We start from the raw sequence: 24,839 nt of genomic DNA, 5'->3' as shown, positions 1-24,839 counted from the left end.
TTTTGCTTTTGGTTTTTACTTCTAGATATGAACGATATGGTCCCCAAGTATCTGCTTGGAAGGAGAGGGGATAGGATTCTTGTTTTGTTCTAACATGGTAGAATTTAAAATTTCACATCATATACTTGGAGTTTTGGCTATATGAAAAATAGCCAAATGTCATCACTTTCTCGTATATTTCTTTTACGTGTATATATATGTATAATATAAACAGAATACATTTGATAAGGACGTTTCAACATTTCATCAATGTAACTTTTATCTCCTATTTTATATAAAATAACAAAATATACAGAGAGAAGAAAGGAGACATCTGTTCATCGTACACATAAAGTAAATAAAAGTTCATGTATGGCTTTGCAAAGGTAGATTATGACGTGACTTTCATATTTATTTATTTATTTATTTATTTATTTATTTAAAAGCATCTTGAGAGAACGTGTTAGTGTGCTTACTAGAGCGGCCATGGTGGTTGAATGTCGTGTTGAGAGTCCAATATTAGGATCCCCAGTGGTCTTTCCAGTGGCTGCCTCTGCAGCTTTCAGGAGACATATGTAGTTTATGACCACTTCATCAATCTTTGCTACAATTTCCTGCCGTTGTGTTTCTGAGTTCACGACTTTAACTAATCGCATGCAAGCTTCTGTTAGGCAACAGAGCACTTGAAAGCTGGAAGTCATAGCTAGAAGCATCTCCTCTGGACTTTTCTCGGCCATCGCCATTTTCCTACAGGCACTTCCCAACTGTCTGGACTCGATGGATAACAGTTGCTTGTACTGAGAAAGTGTAAGGTCATATGTTTCAGGGCGTGACTCCTCTCTCTTCCCCTTAGTTGCCCTGACAAGGCAAAGCAGCTCATTGGCATCATTTTGGGCTGCAAGGAACCCATCAGGCATTGTGTATGTGCTCTCCTTTAGTGCACTTATTCTTGCAATCCGGGCATCAAAAGCCAGATTGCTGAAGTCCAAGTCATCTGGGCCATTCAGGTCTTCTGACCAGACTTTCAGCACTGACCCTCTGGTTAGCTCCCCTCCTTTCTTCCAAATCCCAACAGCCAGGGATGGACTGGTTGGTACTGGCATGGCGTGAGTCATCTGGGGTGGATAGAGGCAAGAGACCCGAAGGGTGGCCTCTCCCTCCTCTTCTTCTTCATCACCATCTTCATCCTGCCCTCGGTTAAGGAAACAGTAGCTGAAAGGTCCTCGGCATCTCCAACTGCTACCCTCCATCTTCCGCAAGGGTAATGTTCTATACTGCTTTGAGTCTTTGTGAACCACTGGGGACCTTTTATGAAACTTCCCCTCGGGGCTAAAGTGCATTGAGCTTTGGGAAAAACTCTTGGTGAGCTTCTTCCCCAGAGGGAGTTCTGCTCGCCTTTCTGAACCGGCCTCCTGTGCTTCTGTGATACCTGGATACTTCAAGCTGACCGCACCCTTGGTTCTCTCTCGGAAGGTCTCCAATGCTATGGATCCTGAGAGGATACTACTGCTATGCCTGAGAGCCCTCTGGCTGGGGGGTGTCCTGAGGCTCCCCCCTCTCAGATCTGGTGGCCGCCAGCTCACAGACTCTCCATATGCCTGATTTGCTTGGGAGAAATCATTAGGGTCTTGATTTGGAATTGGCACCTTTGATTCCGAGTGAATGTTTGATGGTAGCAGGATGGGATCAACTTCAGGATGTTGAGACCAAGCTGAAGGCATGCCTCCTCGTCTCTCCTTCCCAGGCTCTGTCAAAGCTACACTAGGGGTAGTAGAAAAACAGAGAGATTCATTAAGCATCTCCTGGGTAGCCATTTTCCCAACATCTCTACATGATGTCTGTCATTTCCCAAGGATGCATTATAGAAGACCTGCCATATGTTAGGGCCATCCTGTTTTCCAAAGACTAACTCCTGATAACTCATAACTGATTTCCATTTCAATGAAGAGCAAAAAATACTTGGAATCTGTCATTTCTGGAACTACTAGTTCATTGGAAATTGTCTAACAATCACAAACATTTTCCAGGAGAGAATGGTATTTCATGAACCCCCTTGCTTCCAATAAACCTATTGAAGTTTAGAAACATACTTAGAAAATATACATTTTGTTTCTAGATTATTGAAACATAAAATATTTAAGTTTCATTTCAAAGGAGTTGGATTTTTCTGGAATTGGCATCAGTTACCTTTTTAAAAATAATTCATTAATGCAAATTAATTCATCTAACCTTTCTAAGAGGACAGAATGAGGTTTGAGGTTTGCCTGGTATAGGGTCTAAAGTCAAGACAGTGGGAAAGTTGTTCAAGTTTTCTTAAGAAAAGCTCTCATGTGAAGAAGAGCAAGAGGTAACTTAGTTAAAAACTCTCCATAAACCATGAAGGATTAAAGAGTGTGTTTCAATTAATTTAGAGGTAAAGATATGGTTGGGTAACTGGGCATAGTGGTGCATGCCTGTAATCCCAGCAGCTCTGGAGGCTGAGGTGGGGGTGGGTCTCAAGTTCAAGGCCAGACTCAGCAATTTAGTGAGGCCCTAAGCAACTTAGTGAGACCTTGCCTAAAAATTAAAAGGCAGGAGAATGGAGACCTGGCTCTATATTTAAGGACCCTTGTACCCAGTACTAAAAAATACCCAGTACCAAAAAAAAAATGCAGTTGTGTGATGGGAATTAGGTATCATTTACAGGTTAGTTTACACAGGTAAGCATGGCCAATGGTAGATTTTGTAAAAATAGAAAAGTTGTAAGAGTTAAAAAGGTGTTTTTAAGAACAGGAATATAAACTAACCTATATATCTATTGACCAATATGGAAAAGACACTACTGATATAACTTGAAACAAGAAAGTATAAAGGAGCATCTGCTTTTGCTACCTGATGGCCAGCCATGTGTATTGATGAGAGACATATGTGTTCACTATGTGGAAAGCAGAACAGTGAAGGTAGGTACAGAATGTAGCTAGATTCTTGGTTCTACCTGTGTCTAGATTTTATTATTTGGGGGAAAATAAAGCAACTCATCATGCATACCCCCCAAATCTTCCTAACTGTGGTATACCAGATACTTCAGAATATTCCTTTAGGGGAATTGTCCAGAGAAGGAAAGAATCTGTAAATTTCCTGGAAGGCAAATGATCTCTCAGAACCCCTCCAGTCTCTCTAATATTCTTCTCTGTTATCCTTCTTTGTCTCTCAGTAACAAAATGGGAAAACTGGAAATGAGATATCTTGAGAAGGAAATCAAATTGTTGTATGACTCAAATCAATACTATCTTATAACCAAAAGTTATACTGGGCCCTGCTAAAAGTCTGCATTTAGAATTTAGAAAACAAATAGTGCTCCATCAAATTCTTAAAGGAAGAGTAGAACAAATTATAAAGAGCAAATTCCATTTTCACTCTTGTTCCAGACCTAGAAACTTAACAGTTTATTCACTACCAGGGGGATCAAGGATTGCTATTTAACGTTTCTATGGCCATTTTTGGCTACCTTTGACCTTTCAGATGTTGTATTTTTAGGTTTGTTATAAATATGGTTTACATGGTCCTGGTGTGTATTGCAAAGCACTAAATCCATCATTGCTGTACCTGTGGTTTCCTTAATTTTGGGGAGCCGATGGCATCCATCTCTCAAAGTGCCAAACAAGGGATCGGCATTAATGGCTGTGTGCAGAGCAGGCACTGTCATCCGCGGACACATCCCTTCTGCCTGTGGGTGCAGTTCCTTAAAGTTGGCTCCATGGTTGGGAAGGCCAGTGGCTCTCTCCTCTGAAGGAATATAACTTACGCCTTTCCCAGAAGCATCTGGAATCAAGTGCTTTCCCATGGAGGGGCAGAGGGGCGACTCCACAGGAGTGGCACAGGCACTGCCGCTGCTGCCTGGACCACAGCCTGTGTCCACTGAAGAGCCTTGAGAGCTCTGTAGAGAAAAATGGCCCTCACTCTGCAGGGATGACATCCGCTTGGCCAAGTGGTAATCACAAAGGCGGGCCACACCCTCTTCCGCCTCTGGAAGCTTGGAGGAATGGTCACAGGTGGGTGAGTCAGCATCCTCTGGGTTATCTAAGTCTTTGGCTGAAGACACACAGGCCACATCTGTTAAGAAGCGGTCCCCTTGGCCAAGTCCTGAAACATCATTCACTTCTCCATCAAGAGCCCCTTCCTCTTTCCCTTCGGCCTCCCTTGCCCCAAGACCAGAAGGTCTGGGAAAGGCTTGCCCAGCTGCTGCTTCCAGTCCACCTTTCTCTGTGACCCCACCTTCAGGGGCCACATACCATCTTTGGCTGTCCTTGCGAAAGGCAGTTCTCTCTAGATTAAAAGTGCTGAGGTGTTGACTGTCCCTCGAAGACACAGTACCAAATTTCCCTTTGGCGTCCTCTTCCATCTCTGTCGTTTTGGTTCCCTGCTGTTTTTTTCCTGGCATGTTTCCACTTGTGGGGACTCTCCCCTCCCCCTCAGCCAGCTTGCTTTTCCTTTTGCTGGTGCATGAATATGCCACAGACCCCATGTGCAGTTTACTAAAATAGTCAGTGACCGACTTGGTCTCCATGGTTTCAGGCTCCATCTCCATGTGGTCTGAGTGAAGTATCTGCTTGGAAGGCACAACTTTGGACGGAAGGTCGGTCACTGGGCGAGCAGCCAGGCTGTGGGAGGACTTTGGAGGCAAGGCCCCTGCAGGAGCTTTGGAGGTGGGAAACTCTGTCTGCTCTTCTGCGAGGGGGTGGTAGCCTTCATGAGTGGCCAAGAACATGCGGGAGAGGCTCTCTGACTGCTTTTGTGCTGCGGCCAGTTCAGAACTCTCAGTCATTTCAGAAGAATTAGTTTCATTGCCCGAGTCTGACGAAGACTCAGGACTATAAGCCCGCAAGATGGCTACACCTGCATGCCGTAAAAAACAAGAAGCAATTAATGGATGTATCAGAGGCACTTGGAGACATGTAAGAAAATGGGACTCATTATTCTTTAAAAAAACAAAAACAAAAACAAGTTTTTCCCTTTTCAGTAAGGACTCTGAATTTATTGCACAGTTGTTCCAGAAATGGGGGTGGGGGACGTGCCATATGGTTTAAAAATAACAAAGAAAGCACATACACACACAAAAAAAACCCCATGATGGTAGTTCAGCATATTTATGAAATGGGACAATGCGTGAAATGGAGAATACCACGTAACAGGACTCCAAAGACAAATGGCTCGAAAGGATGGAATGACACAGTTATCAGTGAATAAATGTAACAATCGTGAAAGAACCTGAATTGTCACTGGTCTGCTGTTCTTCTGAAACAGATAGAGCTTCTAGAGCTTCCAGCGTGGAAACGACAGCGTTATCCAATCCCTTCTCGCACTTTCCCTCAGCACTAGTGGGCACAGCATCGATGAGGGACACGGGGATCTCATCGTTTTGCAGGCTGCTGCCTTGCTCCTTGTCTTCACGGAAGGACATTGCCTGGCTCTGAGTGTCCTCCTCATCAGAACTGTCTCTAAAGCCAGGTGGGGGTGCAGCAATGGCCATGTTCAAGGAACGTAACAGGAAGTCATCCTCATTGTCATCGCCTTCCGGAGGAGGCAGGGACGTGAGGTCAATGATGTCATCACTTGACCCAGACATATTGAGGATGGCTGGCTGGTTCATCTCGCCCACCACAAGGTCCTCCTCACAGCTTACCTCATCCTCGTCCTCTGCATCATCAGTGTTTTCTGCATAACAGATGTCATGCAAGAGGGGCTCCTCTATTCCCTCAGGGGCCTCGAAATTTTTCACATCACCTATGTTTGCATAAACAGAATTTGCCACAAACTGGATGCTCTCTGTGTCTGGAGCGAGATCCAGGTTCTTCATGTCATTGGCACTGCTGATGTAGAGATTCTTCTGCTTCTCCAGCATTTCTGGACTCTCATCTAACAGTCTCTCATAGCCAAGAGTTGGGGGACTCATACCATCATCCAAGGCAAGATCTCCAAAAATAAAGGACACTTTAGCTCCTCTCGGAGATTCCTGTGCTTTCTTTAAAGTTTCTGGTCCTGAGAGGGTCATCAGGGACCGCTGGGCTAGACTTCTGTAGTCTGCCTCACAGGGAGCATCACCAGGCTGTGTCAACTGCTGGTTAAGTTCATCTGGATTATAGGTGTTGTCTATATACAAGTGCCGGTGGTCCTTTGAACACATGGTGCTGTCTGTAATCTCAACTGTCTTCTGTTTTGAATCTATATATGTTATCTGAGCTTCTTGTTCCCCTTCGCCAATGAAGGTGGTCATTTGAGGCATACAGTTCCAATCTGGGCCAAGGAGGTTAGGCTTTCCTTTATTTTCAGCTCCTAAAGAGAAAGAATCATGCAAAGACACATTACTGTAATATATATATATATATATATATATATATATACATATATATTTTGGTGGGAGGGCTTTATCTGTGTTTCTTAATTTAATGGCTTATAGCATCACTGTATAAATATAATTATTTTACTTTCCAAATAACAGTACTGCCCAATGTAAGCTCCAGGTGCAAGGATTCCTTGGTTAGGAGAATCACCACTAACAAAAGTGATATATACATATATATACATATATATACATATATATACACACACACACATATCAGTTATATATCTATATCTTTATATATAATTGCTATATTATTATTAGAAGACCTTATTTACATATATGAATATAAATATACAACGTGCCTTTTACACAGCTGATAGGTGATATTTCAATAGGCTATTATTCTAGAAAACAAATTGTTCTTTTCTCTGTAAAGTGAGATCTAACAGTCTTCACTTTGTGGTGGAAGATATTGGACTTTTTTCTCATTGAGTTAATAGAAGGTCAAGGATCTTCATACTTCCTAGAAAGTTAAAATAAATATTGTACCTCTACCTTCAGCCTATTTATATCCTACTGAATGTAATATATTCATGTACAAATGTCAGCATGAATCGCTATATGTATGTGTGTATATAAAGAGTATATAATGTTTAAGGTGGAGCACATTCACAAGTAATGTATGTCTCTCTGCCATTTCTAAGTGTAGTTAATATTTAGAGTGACTTTAATTTTTGTTCTTGTCAGGGACCCATGAAGATTTGTTTGATGTTCATCATGAATTAAAATTGTAATACACTAATTAAATATTATTGTTTTGTTTGCTCTTCAAGGGTCTTTAAATATGGAATTTTTAAGTGAAGATTAGCTCTGATATTTAACAAGATGGGGAATTTGGGTTATTCTGTGATTATTGCTTTGTAGATTCTAGAAGCAACCTTTTGACCAAAATTTAGGACCCTTCCATTTTTCCATCTGTTCCCTCAAATTGCCACTTGGCCCAGTTTGGGTGATACTGTCATCATATGTATAAGACATACAGAAAATAAAATTGGTTTTACTAAAGGAATTTTTGCTCCCCCCAAATTATACAATAGACTTCATGCTGAACACTGTTCAGAGTCATTTTACTAAATATATATATTCATAAATAGCAAGTAAAAGATATAATTTTGAAGACATTTAATTATATACTAGCCACAATTACATCTTACCTTATAATCAATATACTGCATGGGAGTTCAACATAATTTATCAACTATGAAAATTTAGGTTATGATGGGTTCTGTGGGTGTGTACATGTGTGTATATGTGTTTGTGGGGGTGGGATGTTGAGGAATACTTGTAACAGCTAAGTTTAGACCAGGTGTTGGCAATGTTTTCCATAAATGGAGGGCTAGAGAGTAAATATTTTAGTTTTTGGAAGCCAACTGTTTCAGTACAGCAACAACTAAACTCTGATGTTTTAACATGAAAATTGCTATAGGTGATACATAAACAAATGGGAGGGATTATGAGCTGAGTGGGTGGCACCCCCCAAATGTGTCCACACTATGATCTTATTTGGAAAAAGAGTTTTGCAGATTATTTCAAGGATTTTGAGGCAAGATCATCCTGAATTATCTGTTTGGGCACTAAATCCAATGGTGAGTGCCCTTGTGGTAGTAGGAGATTTGGACCACACCAAGAAGAGGTGAAGATCATGTGAAGATCATGTGAAGACAGAGGCCAAGGCTGGAAATGTGCAGTCACATGGAATGCTGACAGCCATCAGAAGTGGGAAAGGCAAGGAAGGATCCTCCTCTAATTCCTTTGGAGTGAGTACTGCTGACACTTTGATTTTGGCCTTCTGGCCTCCAAAACTGGGAGGGATTTATGTTGTTTTGGCCACCAGATTTGTGATAATTTGTTACAGAGACTTTAGAAAAGTGATACAATGTGTGTAGTTAAATTCTAATAAAATTTTATTTGTAATAACAACTCATGGTTTAGACCAACAAAAACACTGAACAGACCAGAAAGCTAAAAGCAAGTTAATGATATTTATTCAGAGCCCCCTGAAGCCCAGAGATACAAAGGTATGGTGTCAGGGATTTTGAAAATGCTTAAAGGTATATTTTAAAGATGGAGGAAGATAAATGGAGGCTTACAGTTCCTTATTAGAGATCTTAACTAAGGTCTATCTCAGTTTGTAATGAGAAGAAAATACATGCTCAATTTTAGCTTCCTTCCAGAAGGGTATAGTTATTTGGCTTCCTGGAATGACGGTGGAGACATGGAAGGATCTGGGGTGAGAACTTAGATCTGTTCTGTGGCTTAGCCTCCAGTGGACCAGGGATGAACTGATCTTACCAGACTTTACTCCTGATATTTCTCAAATCTCAGGAAATCTGTGGCAGTTTCTAAAGAGAAGATGTGCTTGTAGCCACTATAGGTACTAAGTCCCAGACTGCTGCTCACCTGAGGTCTACCTGTTTTGTTTTGGGATGTGCTATCTCTCCTTTATCCACCCTACCCTTTCTCAGAGTGGAGAAAGGTATTTGGAGCATTTTCCTCACCCTAGAAGAAATCACTGAGAGGCTGAGGCTCCATTTTTCCTCCATACTAAAAATACATTTTTAAAAAATATTTTCTTAGTTGTCAATGGACTTTATTTATATGTGGTGCTGAGAATTGAACCCACTGCCTCACACATGATAGGCAAGTGCTCTACCACTGAGCCACAACCCCAGCCCAGTTATAATATTTTTGCAACTAAGTTTGCCTCTCAGTTTCACAACACATTTACATTGTAGATGGCTATAAATTGGATAGAAGTGAGACCCTTATTGCTGTAACCATTTTTAGAATGGAGATTTGGTCTTTTCCCCATACCCATACAATTTAGCAGTCCATGGTGAAAAGGTTTTAGTGTCAAGATAAACATTGATTAGAAAATAAAAAAAAAAACCAAAGCTGGGTTTTCAATGTGAAAGGATTATTTTAAGTTGCTGAACTGTTCTTCAGAATTTCAAGATCATTGCTGAATTGCTCTAAATCTCTTTGCTCAATGAAATTGTGAGGTTATAAAAATATGTGTGCAAACACTATGTACACTTACTGCCTCCTTTTTGTTCTTTACCTTTCTCTAATTATTTTTAGTCATGTGTGTCTTTCTAGGATTTCTTTGCTCCATCTTCCATCTTCCTCTCCCTTCTATATTTCTATAACTTTCATCCTCAATTTTTACACCATTTTTTTCACTATCATCTAATAGAATTAGTAATAGAACTAGTGAGCATCATATTAGGTGTTGTACATATATTTTTTTCTAACACTTACCTTGCAAACTAAGTTTTCAATATCAGTTATACAAATGAGAAAACCCAAACCTAGAGTAATTTGAAAATACACACACTCTGAGGTGGGGTTGGATTAAACCTTGGATTTATCTGACTGGAAGTCATAATTGCCTTCTAACTCACTGTCATCTCTCTTTTTCTCTGCCTTCCCATTTTCTATGACTACAAATGCTTTAAGTTACCAAGCCGTTATAATAAATTACATGTGAGTCTATGCGCATGTCTATGAATCTGCATGTTACAATATATTTGTGGAATAAAGACATGTTTTCTTCTCAGTTTAAAAAGAAGAGAGAGTTTTCCTTCCCCCCTTCTCTCAGAAATGGTGACAGAAATTTGTTTTTAAGAATTTCTTCTCTTTTAGAAGAAATACTATTTATAGAACTCCTGAGTATAATTTTTTCATGTGTTGGTGGCTTGGCCTTGAATGGTGGTATCCATTAGCCACATTTACTGAAAATCCACTGTAGATAGAGGAGAATGCTCAAATACTTAAAAAAAATTCCTAAAATAAATGAAAAACGCCCTCAAAGAAAGAATCAATTTATTATTTTTGGCCCTCCTTGTCCTCATTTTGTGTCCTGTCAAGAGGTTATATTGAAGTATTTGACATCTTTATCATCTTGATGCTCCTATTATGGATCTAAAATGGCTGCCAGAGCAGAATAAGTTCCTTCTACAATCCCTGAGTCCAAGTTCTGGGTAGGACCTACCTCCTCCTGCTGGAAAAGCTTCCTGAGTCTGGGAAAATTTTGACTACAGGAAGGAGGATCCCAGGCAGGTGGGTCTAAGACATCTTAAGGAATGAGTAGCCCTAGAATAGGGGACTCACAATCATTAGTTGGGTATTCTGTTATTAGTTCTCTGTGTCCTGGCCACTGTAAGAGTGAGGCAATACAAATGCAGCCGTAACAACACACCTGAAATTTACAAGTGCCATAATAAATGTGATAGGGAATCAGCATTTTTTAAAATTAGACAATGTTAGCAATATTTGAATGCTTTTGTATTGTCTGGACATAACTTTTTCTATGTGATCAATTTTAACTCTTTAAGTGACATCTTCTTATTATTGTCAGGTGAGGTCTGGAAACCACAGTGGTGGTGAAGGAGTCACTGCTTCATTAGTTTAGAAAGAATATACCTGTGTCCTGGGTCCCTGCATTTTTCTTGTTGGCCATGTTAAATATCGACCTCCTGGAATCTACCAGCAGCCTGTAGTATCCAGCTGTCAAGCAGGCCAGGTTCATGGCATCTGAGGATTCCATCAGGAGTGTGATGGGCTGCACAAAAAAGATGTTTTGGTCAAAGCCATCCTCCTCAATAACCTCCCTCAAGTGGCAACAGCTGCATTTACACTCATGAAATAGAGAAGAAGTTATTGAGCAAAAACTGCATTGGAGAAATGTGAATGGGAAGAAAAAGTCAGGGATAACACAAAGTGCCTTAGTGAAAAACATTTAGGATATATCACTTAAAAAATCTGGACATTTATGATCTCTTCATGGTCAGATTAGAATAAAAACAACAGCAACAACAAAAAAATTGATTTTCTTCTCAAATAGTTAACATTTTAACTATTTATGTTAGTTATAAGTTACATCCATGACAAGAAGTGAATTCACAATGTGAAAATCAGCAGAAGTTTTAAGTTTGGGGTTCATGGTGAAAATTAGTGTTAAAGAGAAGATTAAAAATCAAGTGGAAATTTCTGACGAGACTGAATGAAATACAGAAGACAATAAGAAAGTATTCTGAAAATTTATACTCTAGTAAAATAGAAAACCTCAAAGACACTGACAAATTTCTAGAGGTATATGATCAACCCAAACTGAGTCAAGAGGACATACACAATTTAAACAGATCAATTTCAAGCAAGGAAATAGAAGACACCATCAAAAGCAAAAAAAAAAAAAAAAAAAAAAAAAAAAAGCCCAGGACTAGATGGATTTACAGCTGAGCTCTATAAATCTACAAAGAATTAATACCAATACTTCTCAAATTATTCTGTGAAATAGAAAAGGAAGGAATCCTTCCAAACTCATTCTACGAAGCTTGTATTATCCTAATACCAAAACCAGGAAGAGACACATCAAAGAAAGAAAATTTCAGACCAATATCCCTGATGAACATTGATGCAAAAATTCAATAAAATTCCAGCTTAATTGCATACAAAAACATATTAAAAAATAGTGCACCATGATCAAGTGGGGTTCATTTCAGGGATGCAAGGTTGGCTCAACATATGGAAATCAATAAATATAATTTATCACATCAATAGACTTAAAGATAAGAACCATATGATTATATCAATTGAAACAGTGAATGCATTTGACAAAATATAGTACTATTTCCTGTGAAAAACTAGGGATAGTAGGAACATACTCCAACATTGTAAAAGCTATCTATGCTAAACCCAAGCCCAACATCATTTTAAATGGTGAAAAATTGGAAGCATTCCCTCTAAAACCTGAAATAACACAGGGATACCCTCTTTCACCACTTCTATTAAATACAGTCCTTGAAACTGTGGCCAGACAATTAGACAGATGAAAGAAATTGAAGGGATATGAATAGGAAAAGAAGAACTCAAACTCTCATTATTTGCTGATGACATACCTAGAGGATTGAAAACACTCTACCAGAAAACTTCTAGAATTAATGAATTAGCAAAGTAGCAGGATATAAAATCAATACTTATAAATCAAATGCATTTGTATATATCAATGATGAATCCTATGAAATTAGGACAACTACCCCATTCACAATAGCCTCAAAAAAAAAAAAAATACTTGGGAATCAACTTAACAAAAGAGGTGAAAGACCTATATAATGAAACTACAGAACACTAAAGAAAGAAATTGAAGAAAACCTTAGAAGATGGAAAGATCTCCCATGCTCTAGAATAGGCAAAATTAATATTGTCAAAATGGCCGTACTACCCAAAGTGCTATACAGATTCAATGAAATTTCAATTAAAATCCCATTGTCATTCCTTATAGAGATAGAAAAAGCAATTATGAGGGCTGGGGTTGTAGCTCAGTGATAGAGTGCTTGCCTACCATGTGTGAGGCACTGGATTCGACCCTCAACACCACATAAAAATGAATAAAGTAAAGGTTTGTGTCCATCTACAACTTAAATTTTTTTTTTAAAAAGCCATCATGAAATTCATTTGGAAAAATAAGATACCCAGAATAGCCAAATAAATCCTTAGCAAGAAGAGTAAAGCAGGAGGCATCACAATACCAGATCTTAAACTACACTACAAAGCTATAGTAAGAAAAATGGCATGGTACTTGCACCAAAATAGACATGTGGACCAATGGGACAGAATAGAAGGCACAGAGAAAAAAACCACACAAATACAGTTATCTCATATTAGACAGAGGAGCCCAAAACATACTTTGGAGCCAAAAAACATACATTTTTTTCTTCAACAAATGGTGCTGGGAGGACTATAAATCCAAAACCCTATCTCTCACCTTGGACAAAACTCAACTCAAAGTGAATCAAGGACCTAGGAATTAGACCAGAGACCCTGTGCCTAATGGAGGAAAAAGTAGGCCCAAATCTGCATCACACTGGATTAGGCCCTGACTTCCTTAATAAGACTCCTAAAGTGTAAGAAATAAAATCAAGAATTAATAAATGGGCTGGACTCAAACTAAAAAAAACTTCTTCTCAGCAAAAGAAACAATCAATGGGTTGAAGAGAGAGTCTACGTTTTGGGAGCAGAATTTTGCCACACACATGTTTGATGGAACACTAATCTCCAGGATATATAAAGAACTCAAAATACTTAACACGGAAAAAACAAACAACCCCATCAATAAGTGGGCTAAGGAGCTGAACAGACACTTCTCAGAAGAAGATATACATTCGATCAACAAATATATGAAAAATGTTCAACATCTCTAGTAACTAGAGAAATGCAAATCAAACTACTCCAAGATTTCATCTCACGCCAGTCAGAATGGCAGTTTTCAAGAATACAGACAACAATTGGCGAGGATGTGGGGAAAAAGGCACACTCATACATTGTTGGTGGGACTGCAAATTGGTACAACCAATCTAGAAAGAAGTATGGAGATTCCTTGGAACCACCATTTGACCCAGCTATCCCACTCCTTGGTCTACACCCAAAGGACTTAAAATCAGCATACTATAGTAACACAGCCACATTAATGTTTATAGCAGCTCAATTCACAAACTATGGAAGCAACCTAGATGCCCTTCAATAGATGAATGGATAAAAAATTGTGGTATACATACACAATGGAATATTACTCAGTATTAAAAGAGAATAAAATTATGGCACTTGCAGGTAAATGGATGGAGTTGGAGAATATCATGCTAAGTGAAGTAAGCCAATCCCAAAAAACCCAAGGCCAAATGTTCTCTCTGATTAAGTGGATGCTGATCCATAATGGGCGGAAGCATGGGAAAAATGGAGGAATTTTGATGGGACAAAGGGGAGGGAGGGGCCAGGAGAGGTCATAGGGGCAAGGAAGGAAAGATGGTAGAATGAGATGGAGATCAGTAACCTAAGTACATGTATGACTGCACATATGGTTGTACACTGTGTACAACCAGAGAAATGAAAATTTGTGCTGCAGTTGTGTACAATGAATTAAAATGCATTCTGCTGTTACATATCCTAATTAAAATAAATAAATTAATTAATAATAAAAAAGACTAAAAACTGTCAAAGATATCTAGGAAAAGGATACTTCTGAAAGAAATGGTACATGTACAGGAAGGTTAACTAGAACTGAGAGTTGAGAAAAGACCTTGATAAAACTTTCTGGAAACCAATGATATTATATAATTGGACATGTATCTTGGGTGTTCAGGGAAGGAAATGTTGATAGAGAATTTTTTTTTAGTTAGGAAGAGTGTGTTCTTGTGGAAAGCGAAAGAAACTGGGAGAGAAATAAGGGAGCAACATAAAGCAGACATGAAGAGAGGAAGAAACAGGTCTCTACTGTCACTCCCAGGAATAGGATACTGGTCATGCTCAATGTCCCTGATTGGTAGAATAGAAATTCCCATCCAAAGAACCTGTACTACTTGTTGAACTATCTTTCCCTCAACTATAGTTGTGGTCTCCCCTCAATCTTGAAGCTATACTACCATTATTCAATACAAAGCAGGACACCATTAGTAGGGTCTCACCATTCATTTCTATTTAGATTAATGCTGATTAGCAGACCTATAATGACCACATTCAGTTCATTCTTCTGCCCTTTTCTCATTATGGGGTTATTTCCCTCAGTATCATTAGTCATGGACTAGGATAGACATTCCAAATCCATCCTTACACTTGTAAATTGCCATGAAGTCAACTGGAGTCCTCTAGATTCAGCCCATGAAATCCTATGGGGCATAGATAACATGTCCTAGTTCCATATTCTCTTTCCTGACCATTTGTTCCTGTTGCAGAGTGTACTGATATATCCTGATTTGCTCTAGAAACCCTTTCCCATAGCTTCCGTTATTCTTGATCCACTCTTCCCAGACCACACTGGTGGTAGTGTGGGCATGGTTGGGTCTTCTCTGACCATCTTCAGAGCATCCCTGCTAGCTGATGCTGTCTCTTTTGTGGAGGCCCTGTCTCCTTTTGGGTCTAGTGCTTTTTCTCCATAGAAACATTAGATAGATTAACATAGGCAAAATCCAATGACTCAAATTTACTGGAAGAAGAAGGGGGTGGGAAAGGAGACCTGGATTGTTTTCTGCTGATTTCTGATAAGGGGAGTAGAGTTTAGCCCTTTGTAGACAACCTCGGATGGCTGTTTTAAATAGAATGACCATGACATTCCTAGAAGCAAGATGTTTAGTCAGTACCAATTTCTACAGCATGAGAAGACAAACTAAAATACCTATCTTTTCCAAAAGAACGATCACATATGGTCCCAACTTAATGAAAGGGAATAGGACTTTTGAATAAAGTTAGGGAAAAGAATCTCCCTGACTCTGAGTGAATCATACATTCTAGAAAGTTGGGAAAAATCTCCCCTAGTCTCTGCCTATGGCTCAGTATTATAAAATAAGAGGGACCTAGAAATGAGATAGCTTGCTTTCTCATGTATAGATAAAGAAATGAAGCCCAGAGAAGCATAGCAAATTGCCCCCAAATCACAGCAGACTGAAGTCTCAGGCCTGAGTGGGATGGGTTTTCCTGCACCTCAGAGCATTGCTGAGACTCTGCACACATTAACTTCTCTGCTTTGTAAATGCCAGAAGTGTTGCCAGAAATGAAATGTTTAAACCAAGGTCATATGTCAACATTTGAAAGGCTTACCTTCACATCTAGCACATGGAGCTCCACCCTCACCAAGTTCTCCTCTTCAGTAAACATTTCGATCCTGTTGACATGGCTGAAGTCAGCTAAAAGTGCCACCAGATTGGTTTTGGTATTTATGACATGGCTTATGCCATACCGTGGCCCAACCAGGAGAGTCACTTCTGAACGCTTTTCTGCCTGCTGAGAAGAGATGGTGACAAAATATTTTAAAACTCACACTTTCTGAAGCACCATGCAAAGTTGAACCTGAGAGCCTGTTTTTATAAGATTATATTTTCTTTTTTATTTAGAGAGAGAGAGACAGAATTTTTTAAAATTTATTTTTTAGTTTTCGGTGGACACAACATCTTTATTTTTATGTGGTGCTGAGAATTGAACCCAGGCCGCACGCATGCCAGGCAAGCGCATTACCACTTGAGCCACATCCCCAGCCCTAAGATTATATTTTCTTTAGAAAGTACGTCTGGGTCACATTGTACTACATCATCCAATGAGAAGAACCAGATATACGATCACATTGAAGCTCTTGTAAATTATGAATAATATATAAAGAAAATGTTATCATAACACAATAAATTCATAATCACAAAAGGTTTTTTTTTTTTTTTTTTTTTTTTTTTTTTAGAAATGAGGTTTGTGGCTTCTCTCTTTTTAGTGTCAAAGAAACTTCTGGCTCAATGATTTAAAATGCAGCTGTTGTTAGAGCCCTTTGATTCTCCTGTTTCTTCACATTTCTTTTTCTAGGGCATTCTGCAATGGCATTATCTAGTTTAACATTTTTTTTTCAGATATTTTCAGACAGTGGTGAAGTCAATTAGAAATGAAGGCTGGAAAATATTCATAGCTGATTTGCTTTTGCTTCAGGGGCAGCTCATTGAAGACAGCCTCTGCAGTGATATTTTATGGACCTCTATAGCTTCTGATAAAAAGCAAGAAAGCAGAAATTACCACTAACGTTGCCTTGAACACACGGCCCCCATACAGTCGCAGGTCACTGAGGAACTTGAGATAGTGAACCTTGGCTTGTAGTGCAGAGAGCTGAAGAGAGAAAAGGAAACTAACTTGTTGACTCCATTGGGTGTGAGTCCATTTGGGCTAGAGACCAACTATAAACAAGGGACAAACTAGAAGAACAATTTCTTGCTGGGGAGATGGAGTATGACAAGACCCTTCTTTAGGAAGGAGAGTAAATTGCTATGTATTTGGTTTCCTGATGATAGATTGCAACATGGCATCAAGATTCAAATCTTAATTCATTTGAGAGAAATGCATGGGGAACTCACGAGTATGGGTATGTGGGCTGAGATGTTTGACAAGTGAGAACAAGTTCATAAAATGTTCCATTGAAACATCTGCCCATTGGGAAGTTTCAAGAGGCGAGTGGTGCTTTCCAATTGCAACTAAGGACAAAGGTGGACTGCACACAAATTCTCCCACAGCACAGGAGACTCACCTGTATGTAGTTTGTGGGAGCTGTTTAGAATACGCACCTGGAATCTATGCAAAGCCTTTTAAACAGGCTCTTACACCTCCCCTCTCAAGTTTCTTCTGGTCTTTGCAAATTTACAGGGAAAGTGAACTTTCTGAACTCCAATCATTGTGGAAATGTTTGAACTTGCTATATAAGTCCTTGTTTGGTTAATTCAACTCTGAGAATCTGTTGAGTTTCATGAATGAATTACAAATGAAATTTTATCCAGATAAAGTTTATCTTTATAAAGACTTAATGGAGGTCCACACATCATTAAAAAAAGTATTTCGATTAAAAACACGTCCATGTTTCATACTGAATGTGCCAGGAATGTTTATTAAGGGTGAAATTTTCCAACAAGGCTTAGATGATCTTTCAGTAGCAATGCCTATTAAATTCTGTTTCACTTGAAGGTACTATCCTTTATGTAATTGTTATTTAGTGCCATTTATTATTGTTATTGTTGTTATTATTATTATTATTATTATTACTATTATTTTGTGGTACTGGGTATTGAACTCAGGGACTCACACATGCTAGGGAAGTGCTCACCATTGAAGTACATTCCCAGCCCTTTTAAAATTTCGATTTTGAGACAGGGTCTTGCTAATTTGCAGAGGCTGACCTGTAACTTGTTATCCTCTTGCTTCAGCCTCTCAAGTAACTGAGATTATAAGCATGTGCCACTGTATCTGGCTAACTCATCTTACTTTTTTACAAAAACTCAACATGCTTTGCAAATTTTGAAAGCAAGCCACTTGTTATAGAAAAGCTTAGCATTATAGAAGGACAGTGATACATACAGAAATGGATAGAACTTATATTAGTTCCTAAATTATTATAATGCAAATGGGTCAGACTTTAAAAAAAATATCAAATCAACTAGTAGAAATTAGCTTTGGGCAAATCAGAATGGAAATTTAAAAAAAATCTTGACCCAGGGCATTCCACTATATTCTTAAAGCTGAATGTTCACTGCGATGGGACAAACATACTCCCATGAACTGTAAGTGAAAGGAGGCTGAGAGTGTGTTGAACCTGATTACACATTAAAAAATGTTACGGGGCAGGGAGAAAGGAATAGAAATAATGTGCCTTAACTAGTAAAATGACTTAGAATCTGATATTAAGATCAAAGAATTATCTACATGGACCATGATATACATGAGAGTCATATAAGTTTCTATAGCCAATATCAATTGGAAAGTGTTCTTAGGTTGTTAGGCTTCTCCCTATTTTATATGCCAATAATTCAAGTCTCCTTCTCTTTCTGGTTATTGGAATCATTTTTAAAAAATTATTTACAAACCATACCTTTCTTTTCTGACCAACAGTATATTTTAAAAAGTCTTCTGTGTTTCTCCTACTTAATAAAAACAAATACAAAAGTTTTAACACTAATGATGAGTGACAGAAATAATTTTATCTTCCTTCTAAAAGTAGGATTTAATCCAATAGTTGTCAGTAGGGGTGATTTTGTTCCCTAGGGCACAATTGGCAATGTATGGAGACATTTTTCTTTGTCGCAATTAGGGGAGGGGTGAAAATGGCATCTGGTAGGTAGAGACCACAATGCCCAGGACAGCTTCCCTTCCCCCTGTGACAAAGAATGAACTGTTACAGATATCAATTATGTTACAGTAGATATATACAGATTTAAAAAGGGCCCCTTTTGGGCTGCTATACACTTAAGCTGGTCTGAACAGTAAGCAAGAACATGAAGGAAATGCAGAATTATCTTACAGTTCTATTGTCTAATCACAAGGTCTCAGAGGCCATGCAAGGTAGGCTCGTGAATGTACACGTCTTGTACAATAAGGGATTTCTAACTTGTAGGAAGTACACAGGTTTCCATAAGGATATTTGTTTTTCATTAGTCTTAGAAAACGTTAATGATTTTTTAAGTTATAGAGTGTTACTGCCTTCTGAAAATATGGGGGCTAATTTTAAACATTTAAAAAAATGCATGCAAACCTCCCTCTTCAAAATCTATTTTCTATTAAGATGCAAATGTGATACCTTTTTACCCGGTGGTACCAAGTTTTGATTTGCTTTGACAAGGTGTGAAAGTGCTTTCTTTATGTTCTTCTCTTTCATGCTTTGCAGCACAGCAGAGGGAAGAAAAGTCTCTAATCCCCATTCTTTCCTGCAAGAAAAAGCATATCTTTAATTTCACATTCCTGTGATGATTAGTTATCTAAGACAAAATGGCACTCTGATGTTTGTTGGAACAAATGAACTCTTGGTAGGGCAGGGAAGCAACTTTTAATTTACATCCAGGAAACATACTATTTGATCATTAATACATATGTTTGCATTTTAAAAGAAACCTATTCCTTACTCTCCAGAAAGAATGCTAAGAAGGCATATGGGGACCAATAGAAATTGAAGAGGCACTCTGTCCAACCCATTTCTGGAGATTAATTCACATGTCCAAGTTTATTCTTTCAATACCTGTTTCTATCCATTTATTTGTTTATTCCCATTCTCACATCTCCCTGTCTGCCCACATTTTCTCTCTTTCTCCTTCTTCTCTTAGAAGAATGGTTGCAATTTCTTCATGCCCCAAAGCATCTTCTTTGCCATTATCCCTCATCAGTGGCTCATTTTCTAGAAACTCACAGTTCTTTTATCCCAGTCAATTCATGTGTAACTCCTTCCATCAATATCTCTTATGCAGGGGGCAGGTTATGACCCTCAAGTATGTTGATACTTACAGGAAGTATACATCTATCATGGATATGGATATATAAGAAAAAAAGCAGCACATAGGACTGGGTAAATATATTTTTGGCCAAACCCCCAGCAATCGTTAAATCCTCTTCTAAGAAGATTCCATATTTGAATGCTTAGAAACCTATACTGATTGTTTGTGGGCCCAACCAGTGTCATCTAAATTATAAAGAGCTTCAAGAAGATTCTGTTATTTCTCCCTTTCCAGATCCTCTCTGAAGAAGGGTAAGAAGAAATCAGCATACCTCAGGAATGCAACCCCATCAGTGTTTACAGCAGCTCAATTTACAACAGCTAAGCTATGGAGGCAACCTAGGTGCCCTTCCATAGATGAATGGATAAAGAAAATGTTGGATATATACACAATGGAATATTACTCAGTCATAAAGGAGAATAAAATTATGTCATTTTCTGGTAAATGAATGGAACTGAAGACTATCATCCTAAGTGAAATAAACTCATCTCTAAAATCAAAGTTTGAATGTTTTCTCTGATATGCAGAAACTAATTTAAAATAAGGGGGTATAAAAGACCAGAATAGAAGTAAGATCAGAGGAGTAGAAAAAGGGGAATGAAGGGAAGAGAGAAGGAATGGCATAGGAAAAGTGAGTGGAGTGAATCTGACTTTACTTTCACATGTACATATAGGAATATAGCACAGTGACTCTCACCCTCACATACGTTCATAAGACACTAGTTAGAAAAAAAGTTGTAAGTAAATAGCACAAAGATAGATAGATTTATTGTCATGTATAACTAAAAAGAACCAATAAAAATAGAAAAAATCCAACCTTCCCCCAGTTGACCATTCATGTTCTTTGTTAAAGATGCAATTATTTGTGATCACTATATTTTTTCTTCTTCCTCAACTTGTACTTATTATTTTAATTCATTATTTGGCACTCTTGTGGGTGATATTTTAGTTCTACTTTTATCATTAATTAATTAATTTACTTTGGTACTGGGGATGGAACTCAGGGCTTCATGCATGCTAGATAAGTACTCTACCACTGAGCTATAGCCCCAGCCTGGAATTATTACTTTAAATAACTACTTTTCATATCTTTATGTCTTATCTTTACAATCAGACCACAAGTTCCTTGATGCTCAATGAATATTTGTTGAATAAAGGAATTGATGATGACACTATTGTAGAATCTGCAAGATTCTTAGTCAAGCTAGTTATCTTTGAGAGGTTTTTGACTCTACAACCTGGGAAAATGTTCAACCTGGGAAAATGTGGCTACAAGAGAGTAGGAACAGAAATGCATCTTAATTGTGTGAAGATCTGCTCAGGTTGTGCAGGTCACCTTTTCAAATGGCAGCCAGTTTCATTGGTCTCTAAGAACTTCAGAAAGGGGAGTGGAAAAAGGTGTGAATGTGTCCAGCTGCGTTTGAGACCTCTCTGTGAGCTGTACCTCTCTCAGGCTAGAGTCACTGCAGGTGTGTGGCAAGGGAAAAAGAGAGAAACCGTCTGGGAGGAGTGGTTTGAGACTCTAACTGAATATGAGGGTTTGTCTCTAGGCATCAATGGGTGAATTGAGAGTTGCCAGAACAGTAGCACTGAAGACAGAAAATTGGAGTTCAAATACTTTTCAACACAAGTTCATGAGAAAAGCCATTTTCCCCCCAGGTGGGTTAACCTGGCATCATGTTATTTTATAGTCAGCCCATGGGAGGCTTCTTTGGAAGGTGAGATTATTGTTAGTTTGTCCATCTCTTAGAGGTGGGGACAGGGAGAAACTCAAGGCAACTTTAAGCGTTACATGGAGATGGGGTTTTGGCCTGGTCATGAACTCTGAAATATGAGTGTTCCAGTTTCTTAGCATAAAGAACTGCCAGCACGAAGTAAGTTGGGGTTGATTTAGGCTTTTGAATCACCTCCAGGGAGACACAGAGCTCCCTTTTAAAGGATGACCCTTAAATAGACTCACTTATATAGACTCATCAACTGAGGGCAATACATACTGTCTTTTTTCTAAGACAAGGGGATCTTCCCCTGGCTGAAAAAGTCTATGGAAGCAGTTGAATGGAAGACTAAGCAAGAGAAGGCATTCATAACAAGATATGATTCACAAAGTAAAGTTGGTTTGGGGCATCCTTTCAACCTCAGTTTTCACTACAAATACCATGCTTCCCAATTATGGCATTGCTTTTTTTTTAAAAAAATTATTTATTTGTAGATGAATTCACCGTATCTTTATTTATTTTTATGTGGTACTGAGGATCGAACCCAGTGCCTCACACATGTAAGGCAAGCACTTTACCACTGAGCTACAGCCCCAGCCCGGCATTACTTTTGATACTGCATTTTGACCATCTCAAGTGATCTCAGGTTATGCAGACACTTTGCAAACACAGGTGCCTTAAGCCATCATGCAAACTGTTGCACAACAAAGGGTCCCCTTGCCCCTTCCAATGAATGGCCCTATGACTTGGGCAAATTACATAATCATTCTATGCCTCAGTTTGCTCATCTCTAAAATGAACCTAAAATCCCACTGCAACTATAGGGACATTGTGAGAATTAAACAAGTTAATGCTTGAAAGGCACTGAGATTAAAGCTTGGCTTGGAACCAAATCCTTTTAGGAATTTTTAAATGTACACTTCATTTTAAATGTGACCCTCATTTTAACTACAATTTTTAAAGACAGATTATATAAGTAATGGATCTCTTCCACTACATCAGGGACATGATATTCATACATTTGCCTCTGGTTAACAAATGCTCTGCTACAAGCAAGATCAATTTTGGAAATAAAGATCAAAAATACACTGAGGTGTTAAGGAGGCAGCATCTCTGTCTCTGAAATGACGCTGAGAGCCAACACTTACTCGATGTATTTGAGCGATATTTTCTGCGTCTGCTTGGTGGTAACTGTTGCGATGTACATTTGTAAGGCGGCCAGCCGCAGGGCTATGTCGTATTTCAGCTCCGGACCAAATCGCTCCTGAACCACATCGTTACAGCTCTGCGAAGAGACCAGCAGAGGGCGCAGCTCGTCAGAGAATGGGCCGCCCCGCTTTGCCTTAGAGGAACAGGTGACACGCATTTCCCCCAGCGTTTTCAACCCTCACTTCAAAGGCAAGGAGGCTAAAAGTGGAAACATTTCCACCGTGCTGCTTGGAACCGCGTCAGTATTTAACTGCACGCACAAACACAGAGACCACACAAAACATTTAACATTCATCGACAAGCTGTTATTTAAATATTTAGCTTTTTGTAAAAATAATTAGGATTTTAGGAATGAAATTTCCAAACACAGGTGCTGCAGCTGAACACGCGAAGCACTGATAGCATAATATGGCTTTTGGAGTTAGGCTGTCAGAGTTGGAATTCTAGGCTCCTAATTTGTTCTTCCATTTCCTAGGGGGTGTGAACTCGGGCAAGTGTCCCCTCTTATAAAGAGGGGGAAAAGCATCAAGAGTCATAGGGTTGTGTTGAGGATTACCTAAATTAATGTAAAGCCATTAGAACTTAGCTGGTAAATTGTAAACGCTCTTACAGATTAACTACTGTCATCAACAACATTCCTCTCTGCCTTCTCTCTTTCTGTCAATCCAGAGCAGCTTCAGGGAGGCAGAATTAGTAAAGTGACTGGGTTGGCAGCTCTGGACTTCTACTCAACTGTTCTGCAGTCCCAGCTTTGCCAATGGCTACCTGTGTGTGAAACCTTGCCCTGTTAGCGTGTACGCCTGTGGCTTCAGTTAACTCATCTGTGCAATGGGGATTCACACCAACTGCCTCATGGGAGCAGTTCAAGCATTCAATATGTGTCCAGTGGCACACTCTAAATGGCAGTTATTCAAATTTTCCATTCATTTGAATGCCCTGCTACTTCAAAAGTGTAACTCTGTGGGAGTCATTCCTCATCTTCAGGTGTTAGTTTGTACATCTGTAAAATGGAGAACACCTAACTCACAGGATCTGTTGTAAAGATCAAATTAAAGGGTGACTGAGAGTGTGTTATCAAGTGCAAAGTCCTGTATGACCACAAGACTTAGATCTTAAAAGAGTAGGGTTCTCATTCATTAGGAACAAAGCAGTGAGCTAAATGTTGACCAAATCACAGCATTGCTTAAGTATGATTTGCATATGTTTACTTATTTTTGTTATGGGAACCTGGGTTCTTGTGCTAAAGAATATATTTAACCCTTTTTAAAACATCCTTCTTTTCCTTATTCTTTGCCTTGTCCCAAAAGGATTTCAAATGGAAACCTACATCAGGAGTTGTTTGTCTCCTCTCAAGAGAAGTACATTTTAATCACTTCATATATTGATTTTTTAGAGAGAGAGAGAGAGAGAGAGATAGAGAGAGAGAGAGAGAGGAGAGAGAGAGATTGATTTTTAATATTTATTTTTAGTTTTCGGCAGACACAACATCTTTGTTTGTATGTGGTGCTGAGGATTGAACCCGGGCCGCACGCATGCCAGGCGAGCGCGCTACCGCTTGAGCCACATCCCCAGCCCCTTATATATTGATTTTACTACAATGGGAACATGTACCACTGTATGGCTTCCGCATACAATGTTGACACCTTGCATACTTAACCCATGCTGTGCTGGCCCTGTATGCTGCACACTCTATCCACCTGTGATGTATGCATGTCTTCTGGCCTGTTGCTTTACTGTTAAGTGTGAACCCACATTTTGTTACCCTTCCACCCCTAGTGTGCTCTT

At 39.0% G+C, this 24,839-nt stretch overlaps 1 protein-coding gene across 1 annotated transcript in view; it reads right to left on the bottom strand.

The window, feature by feature from the left end:
* Positions 1–410: 410 nt before the first annotated feature.
* Positions 411–24,839, bottom strand: part of Frmpd4 (FERM and PDZ domain containing 4) — a 230,759-nt gene continuing 206,330 nt past the window's right edge. The window contains exons 12-19 of the mRNA XM_027946511.2: positions 22,994–23,130; positions 19,443–19,569; positions 16,901–16,990; positions 15,950–16,132; positions 10,787–10,925; positions 5,227–6,291; positions 3,565–4,854; positions 411–1,735 (exon numbers count right to left, since the gene is read on the bottom strand). Of these exons, the coding sequence (XP_027802312.2) occupies positions 411–1,735; positions 3,565–4,854; positions 5,227–6,291; positions 10,787–10,925; positions 15,950–16,132; positions 16,901–16,990; positions 19,443–19,569; positions 22,994–23,130 (4,356 nt within the window). The remainder of the gene's footprint in view (positions 1,736–3,564; positions 4,855–5,226; positions 6,292–10,786; positions 10,926–15,949; positions 16,133–16,900; positions 16,991–19,442; positions 19,570–22,993; positions 23,131–24,839) is intronic.

Source organism: Marmota flaviventris, chromosome X, assembly GCF_047511675.1.
Source record: "Marmota flaviventris isolate mMarFla1 chromosome X, mMarFla1.hap1, whole genome shotgun sequence".
NCBI classification, from domain to species: Eukaryota; Metazoa; Chordata; class Mammalia; order Rodentia; family Sciuridae; genus Marmota; species Marmota flaviventris.
This window is presented reverse-complemented; position numbering and strand designations above follow the sequence as displayed.